Below are 23,614 nucleotides of genomic sequence, written 5' to 3'. Positions count from 1 at the left end.
AAAAACATGAAATTGGAGTTCCCATCATGGCGCAGCAGAAATGAATCTGACTAAGAACCATGAGGGTTCGATCCCTGGCCCTGCTGAGTGGGTCAAGGATCTGCCATTGCCATGAGCTCTGGTGTAGGGAACTTCCATATGCTACACCTGCAGTCCTAAAACAACAACAACAACAACAACAAAAAAGCAAAAACAAACAAACAATTATACTGATTTATTCTGTAACTGCTCATAGGTTAGCTAGAACAAGATACTCAAACTCCTTATTTCTTAGAGTGCTTTTTTTTCCAGCTGTCATATATTGACTTGTTAAAAATCCTTCCCTCATAATGTAGACAGAGCCCGGATGGAGAGTCAAGCCTTTTCCACCGTAAGAAACTGCCTTGCTGCTGGACAGGAGGAACTCATCCTCCTGCAAGAGAAAGTCAAGAATGGGAAACTCTCTATGGATGAAGCCCTGGAGAAATTCAAACAGTGGCAGATGGGAAAGACTGGTCTGGAAACAATTCAGCAGGTAATACTGACCCCAATCCCTTCTCGAACATGCCATCACTTTCAGAGCTCCTAGCCTGTTTTTAAATGTTTAGTCCTAACAAGAAATACAGGTAACTGTTCTTTTGTTTTTAGAGATTTAAACTGCCAAGTGAAAGTCTTACAATATCCAGATTTCATGTTTACAAATCATTGATGAACTCAATGCTGAGACCAAGTATATCAGAGCTGAGACCTAATCAATTTATAAGACTGTTCATAGAGAAGTGAATATTTTATGAATCTCATTCCTAAAATTAAGGTAAAGCATCTTTACAGAAACGTGCTCAGAATTCTGAAGAATGTATTATGTAGGCCAGACTTAAAGGGAACAAGAAAATGACTGAAACTATATCAGACAATAGTCCTAAGTAAAATTTAATAAGGTTTATCTTCTCTCCCCTTAACCTTTGGAAAAGAATGTGTGTGTGTGTGTCAGGATCTGCATATATATAAATATGTATCTCAGTATTTGCATATGTATACACACACATATACATATGTGTTAGAATTTACAGAGGAATTATAACAAGAGTATTAACTCCAGATAAGCTTGTCTTCTATAAACATGATTTACATCCCAAGAGGGGATTGGAATAGGGGTTTCCGAGAGGAAAATGAAAGCAAAATATACTATACACATCCCGGGTTTTCCCAGTGAGGATATCAGGACTGTATTCTGTCTATCCAGTAGGCCTTCCCAGTCACCCAAAATATCACCAGATTTTTTTCTTCTCATCACAGGAAGCCCTAGTACTTTGGAAGCCAGGTCTCTAGCAACTGTTTGATTAAACACAATTCATTAGCTACATTAGGCCAAAGTATAAATAATCATCAACAGCTTAATATGCCAGCTTTCCCAAGGAGTCACTTTTATTTAAAAATAATGCTTCAGGAGCTCCCTTTGTGGCTCAGTGGTTAACAAACCCGAATGGCATCCATGAGGACGCAGGTTCAATCCCTGGCCTTGCTCAGTGGGTTGGGGATCCGGCATTGAGGTGAGCTGTGGTGTAGGTCTCAGACGCAGCTTGGATCCCACGTTGCTAACATGGGCTGGCGGCTACAGCTCCAACTGGACCCCTAGCCTGGGAACCTCCATATGCCGTGAGTGTGGCCCCAAAATAATAATAATAATAAAATAAAATAATGCTTCAGGAAACATTCGTAAACAACAAAAAAATGATTCACAATGATGTTTCAAGCAACATGGCATATAGGCAGGAGATCGTTTCGGCAAGGGGACTTCCTCAATACATCTGAGACCACATGCCTTGTCAGAAATCACTGATCTCTAAGGATAGCTCTTATTGAGGTTTGGTGGCTAGACCTGGTCCAGATTTTGCAAGGGCAGAATCTGGTCCTGGTCAAGTTGAGCAAGGGCAATTGTTTTGGCAAACAAATGCTAAGAATGCTGATGGCGGAGTTCTGTAACAGATCCTTGTTCATGGTTAGAAATACAGCCTTGCTTCTCAGTCCATGCCATTGCCATCACCATCAAACAGCCTTGTCTCCCAAAATGGGCAAAATGTGCTTAAGTGCAGACCTAGAAATCACATTCCTAGAAATTCTAGAAAATAAGTTATATATGTTTTGTTGAAGTAAGTCAGTTGTGCTTCATTTTCCTTAGACCCCCTCAATAATAGCGTTTACGACTTAAAGTAATACAACATTCTTGGAAGTGATGTTACTAGTTGCTTTATTAAACCTTTTGTTGTTTCTAGTTTATTTGTGTATTTATATTCAATACTGTTTTAGAAAGAATTTAAGGTGGTCTGTACTCAGCTACTTTGAGACTCATGTGGCTTATTGAATATATAGGATAACAGGATAAAGAATATGGTTAGCACTTATGCAAAATGCAAAAAAAAAATTAATTGACCTGTAAATGCGAGGACAAGCTCTACGAGGGCTTTCTGTAAGAGCCCAAAATTTGTGACTCTGAAGACTGTTGGGGGAATCAGTCAGAGCTTTTCTCTTTCTTTCCCCGCTTTATTGAGGTATAGTTGACTTAAAAACGTGTAAATTTAAAGTGTACAGCAGGTTGACTTGATACACTTGATTTGATATATTGCAAAATTATTACCACCATAGCATTATCTAACACCCCCATTGTGTCACAAAATTACCACTTCTTGTGACAAAAACACATGATATTAACTCTCTTACCAACTTTCAAGTTGCTGTATTATGTACATATGTATGTGTATAAAATAATACAGTACATGAGATTCCCCAAACTTTTTTGTCTTATAACTGGAAGTTTGTCCCCTTTGACCAGCATCAACATCTCCCCATTTCTTCCAATCCTTAGCACCCAATAACCACCATTAATCTCTGTTTCTATGAATTTGGCTTTTTTAGATTTCATACATAAGTGTGATCATACACTTTGTCTTTCCCTATCTGATTTAACTTTCCATAATGCCCTCAAGATCCATGCATGTTGTCACAAATTGCAAGATTTTCTCCTTTCTCATGGTTGAATAATATATATATATATATATATATATATATATATATATATATATATATATACCATTTATCCAGTCACTTGTTGAATGATTCTTAGTTTCTACCTCTTGGATATTGTGAATAATGCTGTGATGAACATGGATGTGCAGATAGTTCTTTGAGATCCTGATTTTATTTCCTTTGAATAAATACCCAGAAGTAGGATTGCTGAATCATATGATGGTACTATTTTTAATGTTTTGAGGAAACTTCATACTGATTTTGCTCACGGCTATGCCAATATGCATTTCCACCAACACTGCACAAGGCTTCCCTTTTCCCCATTATCTCTTACCTCTTGTCTTTTTGATGATACTCATTCTCCAAGTTCTGAGGTGATATCTCAGTATGGTTTTGATTTTCATTTCCCTGAGGATTAGTATTATTGAGAATTTTTCATGTATCTGTTGGCCATTTTTATGTCTTCTTTGAGAAATGTTTATTCAGTTACTCTGCCCATTTTTTAATCAGATTATTTGGGTTTTTTGCTCTTGAGTTGAATGAGTTCTTTATATATTTTAGAATTAACTCATTATCAGATATATGATTTGCATATATTTTCTCTCAATCTATAGGGTGCCTTTGCATTTTGTCTTTGCCTTTGTCTTTTTGCTGTGTAGAAACATTTTAGTCTGATGTGGTCCCAATTGTTTATTTTTGCTTTTGTTGCTTGTGGTTTTGCTGTCATATCCAAAATAGCATGGTAAGAGAGCTTTTTCCCTGTGTTTTTTCAGTCAGTCCTTAACATAAGGGCCTGATCAAAAGTCAGAACAACAAAAAATGAATGTTCTCTGTTTTCCCAACATACACACACACACACACACACACATGTCCCCATACACTTTTCAATATTACTCTTGTAGTTTACAAAAATATTCATCTGTACCTGAGGATAGTAATTATCAGAGGTAGCTGCGAAGGTATGTTATTACTGACAGAGGTATTATCCTAGGAAAACAAGAGAGGAAATGGCCAGAGTTAATAGTAGAAGTGTTTCTAGAATAATGTAGACTCATGTAGAATCCCTGAAGTTGAAGGTGAGATGGTTGAGAAAACCTTGTCTTTAGCTCTCCTCACTCCTGCTCACAGTCGCTGAGTCCCTAAAGAAGAGTGTTTGCTCTATTCATAGGCAAGGATTTTTAAGGAAATGAAAAAAAACTATTTAGGAAAAGTGATTTATAAGTTTCAGGGGCAACCCTTAGGAAAAAGGTCACTCTTAGGTTCTCTTCTAAAAGCAGATTTATTAAACATTAGCTTGTTTTAACTTTCAGTTAAAAAGATAATAGGTATTCAATGTAGAATACCCGGAAAGCCAAGAAAGTTCCCAAACGAGCTAAGATAGGAAATTCAGTTATGCATCATTTGCTCCCAAGTCTCTAGTTCGTCAAAGGAATGTCTAAGAAGGAATGTGCCCCATGGAGACAGGCAGCAGCAAACCAGCGTTATGTTGCCCTCCTGCTTTTGGACACCAGAAGCCAAAGTAGATGCCTCAGGTGTTAGACTGGAAAAACAGCTCCCAAAAGAATTGAGCTCTGGGTTCCCAACCTGACTCTATCACTTTTAAGTGTGTGATTTGGGAAAGTTATTTGATCTCTCTGTACCTCACTTTGCATATCTATAAAATGAGGACTTTTTTTGTTTTCTTGGCTTTTTAGGGCCACACCCATGGCATATGGAGGTTCCCAGGCTAGGGGTTGAATCAAAGCTGTAGCCACTGGCCTATGCAACAGCCACAGCCATGCCAGATCCAAGCCATGTATGTGAACTACACCACAGCTCACAGCAACACCAGATCCTTAGCCTGCTGAGCGAGGCCAGGGATCGAACCTGCATCCTTGTGGATACTAGTCAGACTCATTTCCTCTGAGCCAGGCCAGGAACTCCGACTTGACGTTTTTATTCACTTCATGAAGTAGTGAGAATTAAGTAAGTTAAAGTATCAAGGACATTGTAAGTACCAAATTAGCACTAAGTAGTAATGGGGGTACTGGTCATAGTAGTTGAAGTCTTCCTCTGATCCAAGACAAATTTGTAAATCTTGACTTCCGTTTCCTGGGTTTGTTCTCTCATTAAGGAAAAACTACGCCAACTACGAGATTGCATTATTGGGAAAAGGCCAGAAGAAGAAAATGTCTACAGTAAGTAAAATCTGACAGTAAGTAAAATGATGAAGCATAAAATGCAAAGATGGTGGAGTGGAATGAGCCTGAGTGCAAATCTCTACTCCATCACTTCTGAGTGCTTCAACTGGAAAGTGTCTTAAACATTGGTACCCTCATTCCTTGTCTGTGAAACAGAAATAATTATACATATATCTGGAAGAGGTTGTGCAAGTTAGTGTGTAAAATACTTTTCACCTTCTCTGGCCCATAATGGACCTTCAGTAAAGGCTAGTTACTTCCTTTTCTTTGATGTCTATGTAAGTTGCAAATAATTCTGCTCCAGTTTTTTTTTTTTTTGTATGAGCCATTATATAGGGTATTAAATTATTAAAAACTCACATTTCTTAATAAGGTAGCATATTCTCAATATAGTCAGTTCTCACAGTTGTCTATACATGGATCATTTTAAACTGTAACTCTCAAGTTGCCTTCTCCTGAAGCTAGCATGTTTCTTGGCAATGCAGATTCCTCTTACTAGTAATTAACATTTTCTCCCAGCAGTGGGAAAAACACTCATTTTAATGTTAACACAAGCCAAACATTATTAAGATGGCAAATCTTCTCCAAAGATAAACAACACATTCTAAAACTGAAAATAAATTATGTTTCACTGTTTGACCACTCTGGCCCCAACTACCCACCCCTGCACAAATGATTAAAAACTAACAATCACTAGAAAAGCTTGAAATCTTCCATCTCTTCCATTTTCAATAATATTGCTTAGCTTTTAGCTAGTATTTCATGCTAAAATTCACCATCTTAAAATTCATTTTATTTTTATATTATTGGGTTATCTACTTTTCCATAGACAATTCTTTAAGGTCTCTTAGAAATGTTTTCTAAAACAGAAACATACTTTCTGAAATAATTAAGGTCACAAACACAAGACTAATTTACAAATAGCTGAGTTCTGCAGACTTCCATTCTAACATAGAAAAAGACTGAAATTTTAACAATGTCTAAAATTACAAAATAGGTAAATAATTTTACTAAGGTACATTAAGTAGTAGTAGACTATTTACTATACACTTAATATTCTATTAATAACCCTTTAAGATAGGCATCAGTCCTAATTTGTAAATAAGGAAACTGAGAATCTGCGAAACTAAGAAGCTCCAGGACACACAGAGAATTCAACTGCCTGTGAAAACCAAAACCTACACTCATCAAAGGAATATTATAGAATCCAGAATATACAAAATATTATCTTTTTTGTCCCCAATCATGTTTTTTTAAAATGAAAGTACAAATTTTAAAATATAATTTATAGAAAAGAAAAAGAAAGCCATCAATTAAAACTGAACCTGAGATGATCCTGTTGTTGACCTTAGCAGACAATGACTTTAAATTATGAACATACTTAAATTAATGAAAAAATATGGTGGTTTTAAAGAGTGAATATTAAATCTCAGCAGAAAAACTGAAACTACCTAAAAGAACCAAATGGAAATGTGTAGGAACTAAAATTATAATAAAAGAAATGAAAAATCTATCAGAAGAGCTTATCACCAGAGCAGATATAGCAAAGTCAGAGTTAATGAACTTAGGGACAGATCAATGTAAATTATCCAATACGATGAACAGAGAGAGAGAGAGAGAGAGACTTTAAAAATGATTGGCACCTCAGAGGCATGTAGGACAATAAAACACTGTTTAGCGTGCCAGTGATTCAAAGTCCCAAAGGAGAAAAGTATGAGTTTGGGGCAAAACACTTTAAAAGAAGCAATGGTCAAATACTTCCCAAATTTAATGTAAACTGCCTCAATACTGTTCCAAGAAATTAAAAAAACTACAGTTAGCATAACTGTTAAGAGAACTACATCTGTGCAACTTGTACTCAAACTCTTTCAAGCCAAGATAAAGAGATATTCTTGAAAGCAGCCAGAGAAAAATGATACATTACATATAAAGGGAAAAGGATAAGCATATTCCATATTCACTAATTTCTTATCAGAAACGTATAAGACTAAAGTGTAATCATATCTTTAAAGGGAAAAAATAAAAAAATGACCTCTTAGAATTTTATATCCAGGGAAAATATTCTTCAAAAATTTGTTGAAATATAGACATTTTTGGATAATTGGAATCAGAGAATTCAAAGAGAACAAGATTGTATTATAAGAAATGTTAAAGAATGTCATACAAGATGAAGAGGTTATTAAACAGAAACCCAGATCCACACGAAGAAATAAAGAACACTAAAAAGTTTACCAAGCGGATAGGTAAAAAAATATTGTTTTCTTTCATCTCATAAATTACTTCAAAGACAACTATTTAAAGCAAAATAAAAATACTTAAGTTGGGGATTACAACATATGAAGAAGGAAAAGATGTGAAAACAATTATGCAAATATAAAATGTGCAGATAAAAAGTGAAAACAATTATGCAAATGCAAAAGGTGCAGATAAAAAGTGAAAACAATTATACAAATACAGAAAGTGCAGATCAATGGGATTACATGGTTGCAAAATTTTTATATGATGAAGCTCCAAGTATGGGATATGAAGAATCAGGTATAAATAAGAAGAAAGGATAAGGTAGGAAAGATGAAGTGTCAAGTGTAAGATACGAAGCATGAGGAGGTACACTATTACCTCTAAATAGACTCTAAGTTAGCAATGCATATTTTAGTTATAAAATCAAGACAGATAGATAGATAGGTAGGTAGGTAGATAGATAGATAGATAGATAGATAGATAGATAGAGAAGGAGCGAGACAGACAGACAGGGAAACTAATAGAGGAAGTAAAATGGAGCACTAAAAAGCTATTGATTCATCAAAAAAATAAAGCAAGAAAGTAGCAAAAGAGGAACATAAAATGAATTAGTAAAGAACCAAGAACAGGGGAAGGACCCAGATGGTGGAGGAGTAAGATGTTGTGCTCACCTTCTCCCACAAATACATCAAAAAACACATCTACATGTAAAACAATTTGCCCAGAACATCTACTGAATGCTGGCAGAACTCGAACTTCCAAAAAGGGCAAAAAACTCTCAACATAACAGGGTAAAACAAAAGAAAAAGAGAGAGAGAGAAAAGGAATCAGGATGGGATTAGCATTCCTGAGAAGGAGCTGTGAAAGAGAAAAGGAACCCACACCCTGGGAAGCCACCTAAACAACCACGTGATCAGCTGATATGGAGGGACCTCAAAGTCACTGAGCAAAGTGCGGCAGCTGGAGTGAGGAGGGCAAAGTAGAGTGAGAGCTGCATAGATCATCTGCACCACCACCCTGGGCAGCACAGCCTGAGACACTCAGGCAGGGGCTGGGCACTGAGTCTCAGGCTCTGGAGGTCAGTTCCAGGAGAAGACTAGGGTTAGCTATGTGGAGACACCCTGAGGAGTTAAGGAGTAGTGTGCCACAGGCTGGAAAGCAGTGAGCTACGGACTGGGGAGTAAAACACCATAGCCGAGGGAACCCCACAGGAGGTCTGGGCCCACAGGAAAGCAAGGTGCCATTGTTGGAGAGGGTATGAGGAGACGGAGCAGACTGTCATAGCGATTTCCTTGCCCACGCATGGGCTCTCAGAGTGTGGGACGCCTCTGGCTCAGGCTACAGGTAGCAAAAAGCCTCAGGCTATGGGAGACTGGGTGCTTCCTGTACAGGCTATGGGTGGCTGGGCAGCAGAGGGCTAAGTGCAACATGGTCTATAGATGGCAGGGACAAACCAAAGTAGTCATCTCAGAAACCAGAGGGAGGCATGGCCTACCACCACTAGGGGTCTGTGAATAGTCTACACCTGTGACACCAGTCACCTTGGAGATCAGCAAAACAGGGCACTGCAACCAAGTACCACCTGTTGTTGCTTTCACTCCCCTGGGAACATACCCACCCTGCTGCTACCAATGCCAAATGCTCCAGGCAGCGCCCAAATGCTCCAGGCAGTGCCCAGATGCTTGATCATTGTCCCTTCCCAAGACCCTGCAACCAGGAGCAGTCTGTACAGCAACTCCTGCCTGGGCTAAGTGGGATGGAGTGTTTCTTACATGGTCTATAGGTAGCTGGGACAAACCACTGCAGTTATCTCTGACTCCAGAGGTGGGCGTGGCAGGCCACCACTAGGGGTCCATGAGCAGGCACCACTTGCAGCCCCAATTACCTCAGAGGGCAACACAGAGGAGGGCATTGAGACTGAATACCACTTGTTGCTCTCATTCTCCTGGGAACATACCCGCCCTGCTGCTGCCACTACCAAATGCTCTGGGCAGCACCCACATGCTTGATCACCATCATTTCCAAGGACCCTGCACCTAGGAGCACCATGGCAGCACCTCCTGTGTGGGATAAGTGGGATGGGGTGCTTCTTGCATGGTCTACAGGTGGCAGGGGCAAACAACCATAGCTATCACTGACTCCAGTGGCCCACTACCACTAGGGGTCCCTGAACAGGCACCACCTAGAGCCCCAATCACCTCAGAGGGCACCACATAGGAGTGCATTGCAACTGAACACTACTTGGTGTTGCTCTCACTCCCCTGGGAACTCACCCTGTCGCTGACACTACCAAATGCCCTGGGCACCTCTTAAATTGACCTAAGGCTCATTACCACTTCTCAGGGCCATGCAACCAGGAGTAGTCTGTACCACCTTTCTGCAAGTCTTTGATACTGTTAAGAGCCCAGCAACCAGGCACTGACTACTACCCCTACCCATTGCCTCATTCTCCCTGGAACAACACTCAGCACCCTGGGGATTACAGCCTGTTTGCACCAAAGAATAAGACAGCAAATATCCAAACTCCCATGCCAAAAATAAATAGTAACCCCCCACAAAATACAGAGGGGTGCTCTTGCATAGAAGTAGCCTTCCAAGACTTCAGTTTGGCTTCCCTAAACTCACAGAAAAAGAAAAACATAAGCAAGATGAAGGAGCTTGGGAATCTTTCCCAGTTAAAAGAACAGGAGAATTCACCTAAAGCAGTCAACAATGATACAGACCTCTGCAGTCTGATAATCACTGAGTTCAAAAGAGAGGTATTGAAAATACTAAAGAAATTAAGGCTGAATATCAAGGAATTAAGAGCAAATATAAACAGTTTTGCACATTAATTTAGAAAGGAACTAAAAAATATAAGGGCGAACATAGAAAAATTAGACAAGTCATTTTTCAGTTGATTCTATTCTATGAGAGGCAAACTGAGCTAAGGGCACAAAAGGGCAGAATGAATAATGCAGATGAATGAATTAGTGACTTGGAAAATAGAATAATGGAAATCATGCAATCGGGACAGCAGACAGAAAACCAAATGAAAATACACAAAAGCAATATAAGAGTTCTATTAGATAATATAACACAGGTAAATCTATGCATAATAGGAATTCCAGAAGGAAAAGAAAAAGAAAAGAGGATTGAAAATATATTTGAAGAAATTATGGCTGACAACTTTCCAAATCTAAAGGAAACAGAGATCAAGATACAGGAAGCACAGAGAGCCCCAAACAAGTTGAACCCAAATAGGCCCACACCAAGACATATTATAATAAAAATGGCAAAAGTAAAAGAGAGAATTCTAATGGCAGCAAGAGAAAAACAAAGCATTAATTATAAGGGAACACCATTGGCTGATTTCTCCACAGAAACACTACAGGCCAGAAGAGAGTGGCAAGATATATTCAAATTCTAAAAGGAAAAAATTTACAGCTTAGATTACTCTACCCGACAAGAACATCATTTAAAATAGAAGGGGAAATTAAGAATTTCTCCAACAAACAAAAGCTAAAAGAGTACAGCAATACTAAACCCATTCTAAAAGAAATACAGAAAGGGCTTCTCTAAATTAAAGAAGAGGAAGAACTAGGATGAAAGACATCACAATTAAGCCAGCATACAGAACTAAAAGAAAAAAAAAAAGATGTTAAAAAAGGACTTCAAAATCATAGAATGTGGAGAAGGAAAATAAGAAAATATAGACTCTTTTTAAAAAAAAATAATGTGTTTGAGCCTATAAGACTATCAGGCTAAGGCAAGCAGATATAGGAAGGGGTTAACATACTTAAAAAACAGGGCAACCACAAATCAAAACCAAACATTACATTCACAAAAACCAGAAACAAATGTACACGAGCATAAAATAAGTAGAAGTCATTCAACCAAAAAAACAAAGGAACAAAGGATAAGCATAGAATCATCAGAAAAACAAGGTTTAAAATGACAATAAATACATATTTATCAATAATTACCTTAAATGTCAATGGACTGAATGCTCCAGTCAAAAGACACAGAGTGGCAGATTGGATAAAAAGGCAAAAACCTACAATCTGCTGTCTACAAGAGACTCACCTTAGGGCAAAGGACACATATAGATTGAAAGTGAGCAGATGGGAAAAGATATGTCATGCCAATGGACAAGACAGGGAAGCAGGAGTTGCCATATTCTTATCAGGCAAAATAGACTTTAAAATGAAGGCCATAAAGACAAAGAAGGACACTATTTAATGGTGAAAGGATCCATACCAGGAGAGGATATTACAATCATCAATATATATGCCCCTAATATAGGAGTACCCAGATACCTACAACAAATACTAACAGATATAAAAGGAAAAATTGATGGGAATTCAATAATGGTAGGAGACTTTAACACTCCACTCACATCAATGGACAGATCCTCTAGACAGAAAATCAGTAAGACAACAGAGATCCTAAATGACACAATAGAAAAGTTAGATTAATGGACATTTTCAAGATATTATATCCAAAAAAATCAGAATATACATTCTTCTCAAGTGCACATGGAACATTCTCAAGGATTGATCACAAACTGGGGCTCAAAACTAACTGCAACAAAAGAGTATAGAAAGTATTTCAAGTATCTTCTCTGACCACAATGGCATGAAACTAGAAATAAACCATGGGAAAGAAATGAGAAAAAACTAACTACATGGAGACTAAATAACATGCTACTAAGAAACCAATGGGTCAAGGAGGAAATCAAGAAGGAAATTAAAAAATACCTTGAGACAAATAATAATGAAGACACAACCACTCAAAATCTGTGGGATTCCACAAAAGCAGTGCTCAGAGGGAAATTCATAGTGATACAGACCTTCCTCAAAAGAGAAGAAAAATCTCAAATCGACAACTTAACCCTCCACCTAAATGAATTAGAAAAAGAAGAACAAACAAAACCTAAAGTCAGCAAAAGGAAGGAAATCATAAAGATCAGAGGGGAAATCAATAAAATAGAGATTCAAAAAAACAATAGAAAAAAATCAATAAAACTAAGAGCTGGTTCTTCAAAAAGGTAAACAAAATTGAGAAACCTCTGGCCAGACTCACCGAGAAAAGGAGAGAAAAAAATTCAAATAAAATAAGAAATGAAAAAGGAGGAATCACAACAGATGCTGCATAAATACAAAATACCATAAGAGAATACTATGAACATTTATATGCCAACAAATTGACAACCTAGAAGAAATGGACAACTTTCTGGAGACTTACAGCCCACCAAAACTGAACCAAGAAGAAAGAGATCAACTAAACAGACTGATCACTAGAAATGAAATTGAATATGTAATAAAAATACTCCCTACAAATAAAAGCCCAGGACCAGATGGCTTCACAGGCAAATTCTACCAACATACAAAGAGGAACGAACTTATATCCATCCTCCTAAGCTTTTCCAAAAGGTTGAAGAAGAAGGAACACTCCCAAAGTCATTCTATGACCCCACCATCACCCTAATACCAAAGCCAGACAATGATACTACCAAAAAAGAAAATTATAGGCCAGTATCTTTGATAAATATAGATGCAAAAATTCTGAACAAAATACTAGCCAACTGTATACAACAACATACAAAAAGATCATAGACCACAGCCAAGTGGGATTCATTCAAGGTTTACAAGGATGGTTCAACATATGCAAATGAATCAACATCATATACTACATTAACAAAATAAAAGTCAAAAACCACATGATCATCTCAATAGATGCAGAAAAAGCATTTGACAAAGTCCAACATCCATTCATGATCAAAACTCTGGTTAAGTGGTATAAAGGGAACATACCTTAACATAATAGAAGCCATTTATGACAAACCCACAGCAAATACAATACTCAATGGAGAAAAGCTGAAAGCCTTCCCACTAAAATCTGGAACAAGACAAGGATTCCCACTCTGTTATTCAATATAGTATTTGAAGTCCTAACCACAGAAATCAGACAAAAGAAATAAAAGGTATCCAAATAGGAAGATAAGAGGTAAAGGTGTCACTATTAGCAGATGACATGATACTATATATAGAAAACCCTTAGGACTCAACACAAGAACTATTCAAACTGATCAACGAATTCAGCAAAGCAGCAGGATACCAGATTAACATTCAGAAATCAGCTGCATTTCTGTGTAGTAACAATGAAATATTAGAAAAGGAATGTAAAAATAGAGTACCTTTTAAAATAACACCCAAAAAAATTAAATACCTGGGAATACACCTGACCAAGGAGGTGAAAGACTTATATGCTGAGACCTATAAAACATTAATCAAGGAAATTAAAAGGATTCAAAGAAATGGAAAGATATTCCATGCGCCTGGGCTGGAAAAATTAAAATTGTAAAAACGGCCATACTACCCAAAGCAATCTACAGATTCAATGCAATCCCTATCAAATTTCCCATGACATTTTTCACAGAACTAGAATAAACAATCCAAAAATTTATATGGAACCTCTAAAGACCCAAATTGCCAAAGCAATCCTGAGGAACAAAAACCAAGCAGGAGGCATAACTCTCCCAGACTTCAGGCAATATTACAAAGCCACAGTCATCAAGACAGTGTGATACTGGTGCCAAAACAGACATACAGACCAATGGAACAGAATAGAGAGTCCAGAACTAAATGCAGACACCTACAGTCAATTAATCTTTGACAAAGCAAGCAAGAATATAAAATGGGAAAAAGACAATCTTTTCAGCAAGTGGTGCCAGGAAAACTGGACAGCTGCATGCAAATCAGTGAAACTGGAACACACACACACACCATACACAAAAGTAAACCCAAAATGGCTTAGGATTTAAACATAAGACAAGACACCATAAAACTCCTAGAAGAGAACACAAGCAAAACATTCTCTTACATCAAATGTTTTCTCAGGTCAGTCTCCCAAAGCAATAGAAATAAAAGCAAAAACAAACCAGTGGGATAAATAAAAGCAAAACTCAAACCAACAAGCTTTTGCACAGCAAAGGAAACCATAATAAAACAAAAAAACAACTTAGAGAATGGGAAAAAATAGTTTCAAGTGATGCAACTGACAAGGGCTTAATCTCTAAAATATACAAACAACTTATACAACTTAATGACAAAAAAGCCAACAACCCAATGGAAAAATGGACAAAAGACATGAATAGACTTATCTCCAAAGAAGATATACAGACAGCCAACAAGCACATGAAAAAATGCTCAACATCACTGATTATTATAGAAATGCAAATCAAACAAATCCACTATGAGGTACCATCTCCCACCAGTCAGAATGGCCATCATTAATAAATACACAAATAACAAATGCTGGAGAGGGTGTGGAGAAAAGGGAACCCTTCTACCCTGTTGGTGGGAATGTAAACTGGAACAACCACTATGGAAAACAGTATGGAGGTACCTCAGAAAACTAAATATAGAACTACCATATGACCCAGCAATCCCACTCATGGGCATATATCCAGACAAAACTTTCCTTGAAAAAGACACATGCACCTTTATGTTCACTGCAGCACTATTCACAATAGCCAAGACATGGAAACAACCTAAATGTCCATCGACAGATGAATGGATTAAGAAGATGTGGAATATATATACAATGGAATACTACTCAGCCATAAAAAAACACAAAATAATGCCATTTGCAGCAACATGGATGGAACTAGAGACCCTCACACTAAATGAAATTAAGTGAGAAAAAGAAAGACAAATACCATATGATATCACCTATATCTGAAATCTAATATATGGCACAATAACCTTTCCATAGAAAATAAAATCATGGACATGGAGAACAGACTTGTGGTTGCCAAGGAGTGGGGGAGGAAGTGGGATGGACTGGGAATCCGGGGTTAATAGATGCAAACTATTGCCTTTGGAATGCATAAGCAATGAGATCCTGCTGTATAGCACTGGGGACTATATCTAGTCACTTATGATGGAGCATGATAATGTGAAAAAAAGAATGTATATATATGTATGTGTGACTGGGTCACTTTGCTGTATAGTAGAAAATTGACAGAACACTGTAAACCAGCTATGATGGAAAAAATAAAAATCATTTTAAAAAATAAATAAATAAAATATTGTCATTAAAAAAACAAGAACAAGATATTGGCATTAAACTAAGTCATATCAATAGTTACGTTTAATGTAAATAGATTAAATAATCATTTAAAAGGTAGGCATTTTCTGACTTGATACTGAATACCCAATTTTGTGCTATCTAGAAAACATGCATTTCTAAATATGAAACCGGTGGAAAGTAAAGATAGTAGATAAGTAATCTACCAACAGTAAATATAAGAAAGCTGACATGGGAGTTCCCATTGTGGCTTAGTGATAATGAACCCAACTGATATCCATGAAGATGTAGGTTCGATCTCTGGTCCTGCTCAGTGGCTTAATGATCTGGCATTGCCCTGCACTGTGGTGTAGGTCACAGACCCAGCTCGGATCCCGTGTTACTGTGGCTGTGGTGTAGGCCAGCAGCTATAGCTCTCATTTGACCCTAGCCTGGGAACTTACATATTCCAAGAGTGCAGCCCTGAGGAGCCAAAAAAAAAAAAAAAGAAAGAAAAAGAAAGAAAGCTGACATGACTGTTTTAATACAGGACGAGATGAATTTTAATACAGAGTATTACAAGAGATAAAAGAGGATATTATAAAATGATAAAAGGGTGGTTCACTAGGAAGATATAAAAATCCTAAATATTTGTGTACTTTATATTATAAATATATATTTGAGATTTATTAAAAATTAAGAAGCAAAAATTGATGGTACTCAGAAATACAAATAGAAAAATTAAGTAACATTATAGAAGAACTAAACCATGCCATCAACACACTTAACCTAGTTGACACAAAACAGGACGTCCAAAAAATTCAGATTATATGTTTGTTTAAGGTATACACATAAGGTTCACCAAGATAGAACACATGCTAGAGTATCAAACCATTTCAATAAATTTAGAAAGATTGACATTTAAAAAAATTTGAATTTAATTAAAAAATTAGAAAACATTTCTCAAAATAGTTAAGAATTATATACATTTCAAAATGACCCATGGGTCAAATAAGAAACCACAAGAAAATACTTCAGCATGAATCATAATGAAAATAAGATTATAAACATTATAAAATTGCAGAATGCAATCAAAACAGTACTTAGAGGGGAGAATATGGCTATAAACGTGACAGTAGAAAAGATGAAAAATTTAAGATCAGTGATCTAAGTTGCCACCTTAGGAAACTATGAAATGAAAAGCAAATCTGAATCCAAAGGACTAAGAGGGAAAAACAATAAGATCAATACTCAATGAAAAATGAAAGAGATAAACAATAGATAAAACTAACAAAACCAAAAAGTTATTTAAGATAATTAATAAAATTGAGAAGCCCATGGCAAAAATGTTCATGGAAAAAGAGGAAATGAGAGTTACCTATATTAGGAGTTAAAATGAGGTTATGCTGAGTGAAAGATACAACCCAGAAGAATATCTGCTGTAAGATCCCATTTATCTGGACTTCCAGCTAAAACTAATCTATAGAGGTAGAAATCAGCTCAGGGGCCCCTAGGGGTAATGGTGGGATGAGAACTGAGTTAAGGTTCTATAAGAGGGTTTTCTGTGAAGATGAAATGTTCTCTATGCTAACGATGGTGATGTGTAAAGGTTGTATAGATTTGTCAAAAATCTTCAACCTATACACTTACAAATGTTTGAATTGCACTCATGTAATTAGTTCTGAATTAGGTTAATTTTTAAAAAATGAATAGCTCAGGCTAAAAGAATATCAAAGCAGAATGCAAAACTTTTGTTAAGTGTCAAATATATCTAAAATCATAATACCGTAGGACAAGCATGGGAAGGAAAAAAAGACAAAAATAATAAAAGACATAGTTTCGCCCTTAGTGGCTGGAGATTTTAAAATCAGATTGTGAAACTCCATAGTCACCTCGAAGGCAAGAGGTAGTCAGATAAGAAACGAGCTTAAGAAAAATATTGAGAATAACTCAGTAGAATGTGCTTTTTTTGTCTTCTAGATAAACTCACCATTGTGCACCATCCAAATGGTAAGTTTGATGTTTATTGAAAGATTTAAAACTAAAACAAGTCTCAGAGTAAACCAACTTTAATGTTAACGTAAACCTAATATGATCCGGCTGGTCGGTGTAAAATCTCATAGATTTCATATTTATATGCAAAACCACTTGGCGTCCAAAGTAAATGTGAGGGATTCTAGAACAGCAATGCTGGAGGTGTTATGATACAGTAAAAGAAGAACGAGCTTTGAAATCTGACCTGGCTCTTCACAGCTTACTAGCTGTGACTTTTGGCAGTTCACTTAAATTCTTTAAGCCTCAGCTCCTTCAAGTGTAAAACGTAGATAAGAATTATGTCATGGGGGATTGCTGTAAAGACTGATGATGGTTTATGTAAATGGAGCTAATGCTTGATAAGTAGGAGATGTTGACAGAGCAAATGAAATTGGAATAACACTTACTAACTGAGAGGTTCACTTCAGTGTGATGGGGGAGAAATGGCTATAGAAGGTTGGGAAGGTAGAGAGCAGCTGCAGGCCAGCTAGGGATAGGGGTGGGTGGCTGTGCAGTAAGCTAGAAGCACTGCCTCCAGACCGAAGCACAGCACTGATCATGAGAATGGAACACTAATAGGATCAAGTTGTGTGGCTGGAATAGAAAGTGAGAGACTTGTGATAAAGGCAGAAAGTGGCATGGGCCAGAGTGGAGTAGTAGGAACAAATTTTGTAAAAAAGTGTCCTGCAATTGCCTGATCCTGGTAAATGGGGAAGAGAAAAAGAAGAAGGCAGCGTAATCAAGTGGAGGTTGTTATTCAAAGGTGCTGGGTTATTTCTGAGCTGAAGCAATGTCTCCATATCCTACTCTGGTCAGTCTGTTAGAGGTAGGAAAAATGAATACATACTCGCCAAGGGTACCTTTTCAGTATGCCCTGTTATCTCTGTAGTATGTTTTCTCTTTACCCATATCCTATTCTGTGTGTGTTGTGTGTGTGTGTGTGTGTGTGTGTGTGTGTGTGTGTGTGTGTAGTGTGTATATATATGGATTAAATGGATAAATGCTAACTCTATCTTTTTTTCCTTATATACACACTACACACACACACACACACACACACACACATATAGTGAATAAAAGAATTATCAAACATGTGAATGAATGAAGAGATAATAACAATTTGTATTTCTAGGTAACGAAAGTGCCCACAATGAAAATACGTTACATAACATACCCTTTGGCAATAAGGTAGGTTATATTTACCTTCATTTTTTATAAAATGCAAAAAAGAAAAAGAGCTTCTTTGTTGAGAAGGAAGATGAAAACCTTCCATCCTGACTTTGCTTTGAAACACTCCAACAAATATGAACAAAATTGGTTACATAAGCATTTGTGTGCAAAATCCGTAAGCCATAATTTAAAGAATTTAACTATTCAGAAAAAAAGCAAAGAAAGAACTCAAAGGAAAAAGGAACTAAGGCCAAAGTGTGGCCCAATTCAGCATGTACAGACTAAATAAAACTTTGAGGAGTTATAAACACATCTTTAGCACAAGGAATGTAATGAGTCTATTTGAACCACAAATTTATACAGTCCTTAAGGTCTGGTTATAGAAAAAAATATAATGCCAAAATATTTTTCATATAAATATACATTAATTCACATTGTAGCATTAACTGAAAATAAACTGCTAAAGAGAAGCTAAAAATAACACTAAAAAAAGCAGTAATGAAAAGCCAAGACCAGTTCAAGACAACACTAATGATGTCCCAGACACAAAATTTTCTTCATAAAAATCATGTTTATTCCAACTATCTACCTACATGATGTAGGAAATTTGCACTATTATCCAGGATCATATGGTAGCTGAATTTCTTGCTAAAATCCAGAATTATGGCCTCTGGCAAGTTTTTATTGTGAACCAAACCGTTTTAGTTTACCAAATTCTAATAACCCTTAAAGCTCTCTTATGTTTTGAATAAATCATCTATAACCATAAAAGTCATTCACCCTTAAGAAATGCTTGAAATATTTGCATTTCTGGATCATTCTGTGGCCCACCAATGAGGTATAGACTAAGGGGTCTACAGACACAGGAGGCTCATTGGCTGTAGCAGAACTGAAGTAAGATCTAGCTCAGAAGTTTATGAAAATAATTTTTGTCCAACAGAGTTCCTTTCACAAGATCTGAAAGACTACCCAACCATAGCAATTTTTTTTCAAGAGCAAGATTTTGGATAAGATGAAAAGAATACGAATTTCTGATGCTTAGGCTATTCTCTCTTAAAAAGGAAGTAAAATTTGAACTCGAGGACTCTGATGTCATCAAGCTTTATGATTATTCTTTCCTTTTAAGATGGGGGATTGTCTTGCCAGTTGCCTCTACAAAGCTGTTTTTCTGACTGTGAAAGACAGCTATGACTTTATCATATTTCTTTGTTCAGCCTAAAAATGGATTAAATGGATAAATGCTAATAACTCTGTATCTCTCTTTTTTTTTTTTCCCCCTTAGCTTCCTGCTCGATTCCAGGCTGAAAAGGAATTTGGTTTCTGTTACAGGAAAGATCACTAAAGAGGTAAAATATCAGCTACTTAACAGCTAGATTTTTTTAGAAAACCTAAAGCAGCCTTACTAGAAACTTGGAGGAATCATTTTTCTAGCAAACAGAATACTTTAAATATTTCATCGCCTTCTTGTGAAAGGATAGTGTATTTTTCAAGCTAAAGGTGATTGTTCCTTAGAAAGGTTTATGGATGGCATGATTTTATGCTAGCTAATCAATTTCAGTTGATGATCAATTATTCAATAATACATTTCCTGTGGTCTTATTTTCAGATTATTATCCTGAAACTCAAGAATCTGCAGACACTTTTGGGTAAAACAAGCTTACATTTGGACTGCCTGCTGTCTACAAGACTAAAATCATGCTATGCAAATAGAAGCACACTTCTGGATTTCAGACTTTGTTATTGCCACAATTTATTGCCATTATACCTGCTTCAGATGAGTATATAAGATTAAAATTGAATGCTGTAGAGCAATTGCATTATTTGAAAATTCTAATATTTTACAATACACTTTGCCACTGAAGCAGCTATTTCTCATTTTTAAAATTAAAGGAAACAAGAGCAGAGGATTTAAATGCTCTGAAGCAAAGTTATTGGGCTTGTTTAAGGGGCTAACCTTAATAGTTCACTCCTCCTCCATTTGTGAATATCCATAAAGATACAATTTGTTTCATTTATATTGAGTTTTCAGGTGGATGGTCTGTTTTCTAAACTTCTCCCATTCAAAGCTCTAATTATTATTGTCACATTATGCTTGCAGCAACCTTCCCTTTTTAAGAGCCTGTTTGCTTATAACCTTGAGAACATTATTTTTAAATTTTTCTGTGTCTCAAATTAATATACATTTCTGGGAGTTCTCATTGTGGTTCAGCGGAAACAAATCCAACTAGGATCCATGAGGATGCGGGTTTGATCCCTGGCTTCTCTCAGTGGGTTAAGGATCTAGCGTTGCTGTGAGCTGTGGTGTAGGTCGCAGACATGACTCAGATCTGGTGTTGCTGTGGCTGTGTTGTAGGCTCGCAGCTACAGCTCTGAATCAACCCCTAGCCTGGAAACTTCCATATGCCGCAGGTGTGGCCCTAAAAAGCCAAAAAAAAAAATAATAATATACATTTCCAACCTACTTTCTCTATTAAAAAGTTTACAATTTCACCCACCTATTTCTCAGAAACAATTTACTAGCTTAGAAGAAAATGTGGTTTTAAGATTCTGATTTCTACCCATAGTTGCTACAAATAAAATGAATTTTTAAAGCTATGTCTGACTTTTAAAAATAAATGAATGAGAATTAACCGTTAAATCCTCTGCTTACTAGTTTATAGAGAAAATTCGACCAATTTTTTAAAAGTTAAACTTGATTAATTTCACTGTATAGGGCCCATAAACATACAAATGATTTTTTTCTAGCCTCTAAACAGTGATTGGTAGAGATATATATTTAAAGTGATTCTGAAAAACATTGCCCATAGTTTCTCATTACTATTTACACTCCCAAGCTTAAGTTTTAAAAATAATATTTTTTAAATATCAGTAGTCTGATCAATCCCTACTAGAAGGTGCTTTTTGATTATGAAATTTAGAAATTCAGTCCATAGCTTCACATCTAAGCTTTCAAGAAATGGAATGCCTTTCCATACTGAGCCCCCATCTCTGTGGATCATCTCACCCCAAGAGTCAAGAAAAAACAATAGAAAATTGACTGCTTTTCTATAATTTTCTAGTATAAAATGCAAATGTGTCTATTATCTCTAAAGTAAGAATTTCTATACTGGCCTGAGGCTGGTGCCTACAATTCTGCTGTTGACTTTATTCGTATTAAAATGTGAAATCCAATAAAAGGTAAAATGTCAACATTTCTAATTGCAAAGCAGTTAGATCACTTCTTACCTGAGCCTCAATTCAGGGTTGAAGTGGGAGATAAAGCATTCATGTTATTCAGTTCTTTAATATAGAAAGAGATCTAAAGTCAGGACCTTTAAACACTGTCCTTGTGAATTGGGCTATTTCAATAGATGCAGAGAAAGCATTTGACAAAGTCCAACATCCATTCATGATCAAAACTCCTACCAAAGTGGGTACAGAGGGAACATACCTTAATATAATCAAAGCCATTTATGACAAACCCACAACAAATGTAACACTCAATGGAAAAAAGCTGAAAGCCTTCCCACTAAAATCTGGAACAAGACAAGGATGCCCACTCTCACCACTGTTATTCAACATAGTACTGGAAGTCCTAGCCACAGCAATCAGACAAAGAAAAGAAATAAAAAGCATCCAAATATGAAGAGAAGAGGTAAAACTGTCACTGTATGCAGATGACATGATACTATATATAGAAAACTCTAAGGACTCAACCCCAAAACTACTCGAACTGATCAACAAATTCAACATAGTAGCAGGATACCAGATTAACATTCAGAAATCAGTTGTATTTCTGTATGCTAACAATGAAACATTCAAAAAGTAATACAAAATACAATACCTTTTAAAAGTGCACCCCAAAAAATCAAATACCTGAGAATACACCTGACCAAGGAGGTAAAGGACTTATACACTGAGAACTATAAAACATTAATCAAGGAAATTAAAGAAGATGTAAAGAAATGGAAAGGTATTCCATGCTCCTGGGCTGGAAAAATTAGTATTGTAACAATGGCTATACTACCCAAAGCAATCTACAGATTCAATGCAATCCTTATCAAATTTCCCATGACATTTTTTCACAGAACTAGAATAAACAATCCAAAAATTTATATGGAACTTCTAAAGACCCAGAATTGCCAAAGCAATCCTGAGGAACAAAAACCAAGCAGGAGGCATAACTCTCCCAGACTTCAGGCAATATTACAAAGCCACAGTCATCAAGACAGTGTGGTACTGATACCAAAACAGACATACAGACCAATGGAACAGAATAGAGAGTCCAGAACTAAATGCAGACACCTACAGTCAATTAATCTTTGACAAAGGAGGCAAGAATATAAAATGGGAAAAAGACAGTTTTTCAGCAAGCATTGCTGGGAAACCTGGACAGCTGCATGTAAATCAATGAAACTGAAACACACCCTCACACCACACACCAAAAAAAGTAAACCCAAAATGGCTTCAGGATTTAAACATAAGACGAGACACCATCAAGCTCCTGGAAGAGAACATAGGCAGAACATTCTCTGATATCAACCTCATGAATATTTTCTCAGGTCAGTCTCCCAAAGCAACAGAAATAAGAGCGAAAATAAACCAATGGGACCTAATCAAACTGATAAGCTTTTGCACAGCAAAGGAAACCATAATAAAACAAAAAGACAACTTAATAGAGAATGAGAGAAAATAGTTTCAAATGATGTAACTGACAAGGGCTTAATCTCTAGAATATACAAGCAACTTATAAACTCAACAGCAAAAAAGCCAACAACCCAATTGAAAAATGGGCAAAAGACCTGAAGAGACATTTTTCCAAGGAAGATGTGCAGATGGCCAACAAGCACATGAAAAAATGTTCAACATCCCTGATTATTAGGGAAAATGCAAATCAAAACTACCAAGAGATACCACCTCACACCAGTCAGATTGGCTATCATTAATAAGTCCACAAA

The 23,614-nt window shown here is 36.5% G+C and overlaps 1 protein-coding gene across 1 annotated transcript in view; it reads left to right on the top strand.

The window, feature by feature from the left end:
- BANK1 (B-cell scaffold protein with ankyrin repeats 1) overlaps window positions 1-21,870 on the top strand; it is a 300,622-nt gene extending 278,752 nt beyond the window's left edge. Inside the window, 6 exon segments of the mRNA XM_021101719.1 lie at window positions 336-514; window positions 5,117-5,180; window positions 17,454-17,483; window positions 18,640-18,695; window positions 19,960-20,023; window positions 20,284-21,870. Coding sequence (XP_020957378.1) covers window positions 336-514; window positions 5,117-5,180; window positions 17,454-17,483; window positions 18,640-18,695; window positions 19,960-20,019 — 389 coding nt within the window. The 3' untranslated portion in view covers window positions 20,020-20,023; window positions 20,284-21,870.

Source organism: Sus scrofa, chromosome 8 (genome assembly GCF_000003025.6).
Source record: "Sus scrofa isolate TJ Tabasco breed Duroc chromosome 8, Sscrofa11.1, whole genome shotgun sequence".
NCBI classification, from domain to species: domain Eukaryota; kingdom Metazoa; phylum Chordata; class Mammalia; order Artiodactyla; family Suidae; genus Sus; species Sus scrofa.
This window is presented reverse-complemented; position numbering and strand designations above follow the sequence as displayed.